The sequence below is a fragment of the Arabidopsis thaliana genome, assembly GCF_000001735.4.
Source record: "Arabidopsis thaliana chromosome 1 sequence".
Taxonomy (NCBI): domain Eukaryota; kingdom Viridiplantae; phylum Streptophyta; class Magnoliopsida; order Brassicales; family Brassicaceae; genus Arabidopsis; species Arabidopsis thaliana.
Window position 1 is genome coordinate 8,734,508 of NC_003070.9, and position 7,029 is coordinate 8,741,536.

At 36.4% G+C, this 7,029-nt stretch overlaps 2 protein-coding genes and 2 pseudogenes across 4 annotated transcripts; 2 read left to right on the forward strand and 2 right to left on the reverse strand.

Moving 5' to 3' along the window:
- Nucleotides 1-62: 62 nt before the first annotated feature.
- On the forward strand, nucleotides 63-2,808 carry AT1G24650 (Leucine-rich repeat protein kinase family protein; the record flags this gene model as incomplete). The annotated part of the gene is made up of 2 exons (NM_102307.1): nucleotides 63-2,235; nucleotides 2,321-2,808. The coding sequence occupies 2 exons, from the start codon at nucleotides 63-65 to the stop codon at nucleotides 2,806-2,808; spliced, it is 2,661 nt and encodes an 886-aa protein (NP_173869.1).
- A 482-nt stretch (nucleotides 2,809-3,290) lies between these two features.
- Nucleotides 3,291-3,872, reverse strand: AT1G24657 (annotated as a pseudogene). Its single transcript has one exon.
- A 1,825-nt stretch (nucleotides 3,873-5,697) lies between these two features.
- Nucleotides 5,698-5,962, forward strand: AT1G24660 (uncharacterized protein). The gene is made up of 2 exons (NM_001349574.1): nucleotides 5,698-5,742; nucleotides 5,941-5,962. The coding sequence occupies exon 1, from the start codon at nucleotides 5,700-5,702 to the stop codon at nucleotides 5,730-5,732; it is 33 nt and encodes a 10-aa protein (NP_001336512.1). The 5' UTR covers nucleotides 5,698-5,699; the 3' UTR covers nucleotides 5,733-5,742; nucleotides 5,941-5,962.
- Nucleotides 5,963-5,998: 36 nt separating this feature from the next.
- Nucleotides 5,999-6,412, reverse strand: AT1G24686 (annotated as a pseudogene). Its single transcript has one exon.
- Between the last annotated feature and the right edge of the window lie 617 nt (nucleotides 6,413-7,029).

A 7,029-nucleotide genomic window follows, 5' to 3' on the forward strand; every position in this document is an offset into this window, starting at 1 on the left:
TCTATCACTGTCTGTGAATCAACGCCTCCCTGCGTTTGTTTCTCAGTTGAAAAAAAAAGATAATGATCGCAAAAAACTTCCTCCTTTTGCTCTGTTTCATTGCCTTGGTGAACGTTGAATCGAGCCCTGATGAGGCGGTCATGATAGCTCTGAGAGACTCCTTGAAGCTATCTGGAAATCCAAACTGGTCCGGGTCGGATCCTTGTAAGTGGTCTATGTTCATAAAATGCGACGCAAGCAATCGGGTCACCGCGATCCAAATCGGGGACAGAGGAATCTCAGGAAAGCTACCTCCTGATCTCGGAAAGCTAACATCTTTGACGAAGTTCGAGGTCATGAGGAACCGTTTAACAGGACCAATACCGAGTCTTGCTGGGTTGAAATCGTTGGTAACTGTGTATGCTAATGACAATGATTTCACTTCTGTCCCTGAGGATTTCTTCTCTGGTTTGAGTTCTCTTCAGCATGTTTCTCTGGATAACAATCCTTTTGATTCTTGGGTGATACCTCCGAGTTTGGAAAACGCGACTTCCCTTGTAGATTTCTCTGCTGTCAACTGCAATCTTTCCGGGAAGATCCCGGATTATCTCTTCGAGGGGAAAGATTTCTCTAGTTTGACGACTCTGAAACTGTCTTATAACTCGCTTGTATGTGAATTTCCCATGAATTTCTCCGACTCACGTGTTCAAGTTCTGATGCTTAACGGGCAAAAGGGAAGGGAGAAGCTTCATGGGTCAATTTCGTTTCTGCAAAAGATGACTTCTTTGACCAATGTTACGCTGCAAGGGAACAGCTTCTCCGGTCCTTTACCAGACTTTTCTGGTTTAGTCTCGTTGAAAAGTTTCAATGTTAGGGAGAATCAGCTTTCGGGTCTCGTTCCCTCTTCTTTGTTTGAGCTGCAATCTCTTTCTGATGTTGCTTTAGGTAATAACTTGCTTCAAGGACCAACTCCAAACTTCACGGCTCCTGACATTAAGCCTGATCTGAATGGTCTCAATAGTTTCTGCTTAGATACTCCAGGTACTTCTTGTGATCCCCGTGTCAACACGTTGCTTTCAATCGTTGAAGCCTTTGGTTACCCGGTGAATTTTGCGGAGAAATGGAAAGGAAATGATCCTTGTAGTGGATGGGTAGGGATCACTTGTACTGGAACTGATATCACAGTTATCAACTTCAAAAACTTGGGGCTCAACGGCACTATATCTCCACGATTTGCTGATTTTGCGTCTCTTCGTGTTATTAATCTCTCTCAGAATAATCTTAATGGTACTATTCCACAAGAGCTCGCTAAGTTGAGTAACTTGAAAACACTGGATGTTTCGAAGAATCGGTTGTGTGGTGAAGTACCTCGTTTTAACACAACTATTGTTAACACGACTGGGAATTTTGAGGACTGTCCTAATGGCAATGCTGGAAAGAAAGCATCTAGTAATGCTGGGAAAATTGTTGGTTCTGTTATTGGTATTTTGTTAGCTTTGCTTCTTATAGGGGTTGCTATTTTCTTTTTGGTCAAGAAAAAGATGCAATATCATAAGATGCATCCTCAACAACAATCTAGTGACCAAGATGCGTTCAAGATTACAATTGAGAATCTGTGTACTGGTGTTAGTGAAAGTGGATTCAGTGGTAATGACGCTCATCTAGGAGAAGCTGGAAATATTGTGATCTCAATACAAGTTTTGAGGGATGCTACATATAATTTCGATGAGAAGAATATACTTGGGAGAGGAGGATTTGGAATAGTTTACAAGGGAGAGTTGCATGATGGAACAAAGATTGCGGTTAAGAGAATGGAATCTTCGATTATAAGTGGAAAGGGTTTAGATGAGTTTAAATCAGAGATTGCTGTTCTTACTAGAGTTCGCCACCGAAATCTAGTGGTTCTTCATGGTTATTGCTTAGAAGGCAATGAGAGACTTCTTGTTTATCAGTACATGCCACAAGGGACATTAAGTAGGCATATTTTCTATTGGAAGGAAGAAGGGTTGAGGCCTCTCGAGTGGACTAGACGGTTGATTATTGCATTGGATGTGGCTAGAGGAGTTGAGTATTTGCATACTTTAGCACATCAAAGTTTCATACACAGAGATCTTAAACCTTCTAATATTCTTCTTGGAGATGACATGCATGCTAAAGTTGCTGATTTTGGTTTAGTCCGGCTTGCACCAGAAGGTACACAATCAATTGAGACCAAGATTGCTGGAACATTTGGTTATCTTGCACCAGAGTATGCAGGTATGGTTTTATGCTTATTTTGTATGTTGCTACTCGTTCTAAACTCACTAAATGTAAAATATTGAAATCTCTATGTACATTGCAGTGACCGGAAGAGTTACAACAAAGGTTGATGTTTACAGCTTTGGAGTCATCCTCATGGAGCTACTAACGGGTCGAAAAGCTCTTGATGTTGCACGATCTGAGGAAGAAGTACATCTTGCCACATGGTTTAGGAGAATGTTTATCAACAAAGGCTCATTCCCAAAGGCGATAGACGAAGCAATGGAGGTCAACGAAGAGACACTCAGAAGCATCAACATAGTAGCTGAGCTTGCCAATCAATGTAGCTCCAGGGAACCGCGAGATAGACCCGACATGAATCACGTTGTCAACGTGTTGGTCTCACTTGTTGTACAATGGAAACCCACAGAACGAAGCAGTGACTCGGAAGATATCTATGGAATTGATTACGACACTCCTCTTCCTCAACTTATTCTTGATTCGTGTTTTTTTGGAGATAATACTCTGACGAGCATACCTTCGCGACCTTCCGAGCTTGAAAGCACATTCAAATCAGGACAAGGGAGGTAAAATGTGTTAGAGAATTAGCTGGAACATGGAATGAGAAAGGTTTTGCTGTTGGATGAGTTCTTGTTTTAGGTTTGCGGATAGTGAATATATCTTGTTGGTTACCTTCCTTTTCAAGTTAGGGTGTCCTTTTCGCACGAATGGAACCCATATGCTTAAATTGGACACGTGTTTTGGTCTTTTGTCGTAGACTAGCTGGACACTTTCTAGATATTTAGAAGTTTAGGTTGGGCATTGGCATTGTCTCAAGAATTTATTTTGATTGATGTATCATTTGAGTCAAATGGTTTGACATATATAATTTTTTATTTTATAGTTTTCCCGAATTTCAACTGATTTCTTTTATGGTTTAAGACATTGTACATCACAATTTGTACATTTTTATTGTGCTTTACATCATATGCTACGTACATAAATGATCAGGCATCAAACTTTTTTTTTAGTTGTCTCCTACGAGTTGTCTCTACATGGAAACATTCAGGCCTTGTCTTATTTTTTAATACAGAAGAATGGAAAAAACACAACAAATTATCTCATTTAGCTTTCATGTAATCCATCAATTAATGGAGATTATACGGGGCTAATACAAATTTAGGCACATTTTGGGTCAAAAACAAAAAAATTGTATTGTCATCAACATTACTTAGTTTTATTCCATGCATGATGGAACTTTGGTTGAGGATTTCGATCCCTCACAAGGTAAATTCCATCATTTCTAACAACCCAACGACGCAGAGCACCACATCGGTCAATGTTGCCTGCTCTATATGCTATGAATTCTTTATAATATCGCATGTATAAGCCGTGTTTCAAAAGACAAGTCCATCTTGTTCTTCTTCCTAGCTTGTCTCCGAAACGGATTTGTTTTATTTCCTTAAATTATAAATTTGCTACGTCTAGATTGTCGTCTCTTGAATGACAATGATACTGGAGAACCAAACCGGGACCAAGCTCGTTCATAATTTCAATTGTGTTACGTTTACAAGACAGAACTGATACAAGCAATCCAAAATACGTCGCAATAACAAACATAAAAATTATAAAACGATTCATTTTTTGGGTAACATGAAAGTCCAATTTGAATTTAATGACACCAAAGTACAGTATCTATAGTTATTTTGTGTGGTTAGTATTTGACGATTTTCCTATGGCCTTAATGAATTAGTTAAATTGAAACACAAACATGTTAGTTAATAATAGATAATGTCTAAAAGTATTGTTGACTAATAAAAAAAGCCAAATGAATTCAACATTACAAATTATTAGTGATCCAAAAAAAACTAACAAAAACCAAAATTTAAGATATAACAAATTTTTTTGCAAGTATATTAATTTAATTCCGGACGAGACAATTTGGAAGAACTGATTTGAACATAACAAAATAACAGCAGCCCTTAGGCAAATGCATGTACATTAAGTTTAACTATAAATGACCTTTAGCGGACTAGATTTTAACATAATGAGTTTATAAAGAAGAAGAAGAAGAAGAAGATGAGATCGTTAAGACATTCGAGTTTCTGAAAAGATGACTGTAAGTCAGATCAAATTTCCAATTGCTCATGGATCTGTTATGACTTTCTCTAATCGTGCTCATTATTCCGGTTGAGAACGGGAATGGAGCGAAGAATGATGAGGCTGAATCCCAAAGAACATTGTAAAATCTCTCTTTTAGTGTTCTTGAATCTCGGAAAATAATTAGGTTTAGGTTTTCATATTTTTAGTTGATTTTGGTAGGTACCCGTTTTGTTACTGGAACCTCAGTGGTAACTATCAAGTACAAAGATTAGATTTTAATGGCTTCTGATATGGGAGGTATAATGCTCTCTACCTAGTTTCAGCTCTCTAGTTATCTTGTATATGATTGATACTCTTTGTTACTTTCTTGGTAGATAAAGCATGCATGCTTCATTGTTCAAAAGAGTGCTTGCTAATTTGCTATATAGATAAAAGATCCAGATTCTGGATGTGTAAAATTTATATGATGTTGTAATTCACTTGTAGAACAAGTGTATCTTTTAATAATCAGAAAATATTGTGTGGTCGTCAGATACACAACGACGTCTCTTTATGATTCTACGTCAGAAATTAACTGAAAGCATTGCAGTGATTTAATGATCAAAGTCAATGTTTTAGATCACGTGATTTGGTCGAAGATCATAAAAATCAAAAACCAAAGGAACGAAACTTGATTACTGTCTATTTCTGTTGTCGTTTGTGTCAACTAATACTTGTACTCGTTGCTCTATTTGTTTATTATATCTGTTACTGTTAGAAGGACCAAAAGATGTAATTAAAATTTTTAATTCGATATTTGCCTAATTGCCTTGTTGGTAATATCGTGGTGGAGTCAAAGATCATCTGAGCCCATGGACTAGTTCAATAACAACCATTTCATAGTTTAACGCCCACTCAAACAAAATCATACGACTAAACCGGACATGGTTTTGTATTGAAATTGTATACAACATAATTTCTTCTATTTTATGCTGAAACAAAAGTCGACAGAAAAACAAAATCGGTCTGTAGTAGAAAAAGGAAAGAAAAAGACTTTTTTTTTTTTGTCTATTTATCACCCAACAAATGATGTTATCAACTCCGTGGTGATCTCAAAAAAGCATCCTGTTATTTCAACTGGGAATGTTGGTGGACCTAATTCATGCTTGCTCAAGCCTTGCAAACTGTTCCAAGATCCACGCGAAAATGAACAAGAACATGATGATCGAGGAGTTCGGAGCTAGGGAAGAACAGTTGTCTTAAAGAGGACGTTTCTTGTTTCCTAATTCTCTATCTTATGGAAGCATCCTAATTATGATTTGTCTTTGTGTTGTGTGTTAATTGGTGTCTTTTCTAAATTGTTCTTTGTTTGTTTTAATTTTCTTTCTATATTCCTAGGAATGGATTTGTTTCGGGTGACACTGTTGGGCTAAAACAGACACGGTTTTGTCTCTTGCACTTAACATAATTATACTGTTTGATTTCTAATCAGATTTAATACAAAAAAATTAAAAAAGACGACACACTGTCTGTTTGTCTGGATCGGAAAAGTAGTTTGTATTCGTTTTCCATATAATGGATACATATTTGATTTGCTATAAATTATAACCCTAGGTTATGAAGATTTTTTTTTTTTTTTAGGTTACGAAGAATGTTGACGTAAATTGTAAAGACAACAAAAATAGTATTTTCATCAACATTACTTAGTTTTATTCCATGCATGATGGAACTTTGGTTGAGGATTTCTATTTCTCACAAGGTAAATTCCATCATTTCTAGCAATCTAACGACGTAGAGCATCACATCGATCAATGTTGGCTGCTCTATATGCTACAAAATCTTTATAATATCGCATGTATAAGCCGTGTTTCAAAAGACAAGTCCATCTTGTCCTTCTTCCAAACATGTCTCCGAAACGGATTTGTTTTAGTTCCTTGAATTGTAAATTTGCGACGTCTAAATTGTCGTCTTTTGAATGACGATGATACTAGAGAACCAAACCGGGACCAAGATCATTCATAATTTCAATTGTGTTACGTTTACAAGACAAAACTGATACAAGCAATCCAAAATACGTCGCAACAACTAACATAAAAATTATAAAACGATTCATTTTTCGGGTAATATGAAACTCCAATTTGAATTTAATGACACCAAAGTACAGTATCTATAGTTATTTCGTGTGGTTAGTATTTGACGATTTTCCTATGGCCTTAATAAATTAGTTAAACTGAAACACAAACATGTAGTTAATAATAGATAATGTCGGAAAGTCTGGTTGACTAATAAAAAAAAACAAATGAATTCAACATTACAAATTATAAGTGATCCAAAAAACCTAACAAAAACCAAAATGTTTAATATATAACAAAAATTCTTCTAAGCATATTCTTTAATTCTAGACGAGGCAATTTGGAAGCACTGATTTGAACATAACAAAATAACAGCAGCCCTCGCGCCAATACAGGCACATTAAGTTTAACTATAAATGACTTTTAGCGGATTAGATTTTAACATAATGAGTTTATAAACAGGCCAGACCTAAAACAAATAGCTTTCGAATAACGTTGGTCAAACCGACCCGTTTTCTTTTGTTGTTGTTTCTTGAGCAAAGGAGGACGAGGAGGAGAAGAAGGAGAAGATGACTGTAAGTTGGATCAACTTTTCAATTGCTTATGGATCTTTTCTGACTTTCTTTGATCGTTTTTTTGTCCCGAGTAGTTAACGATT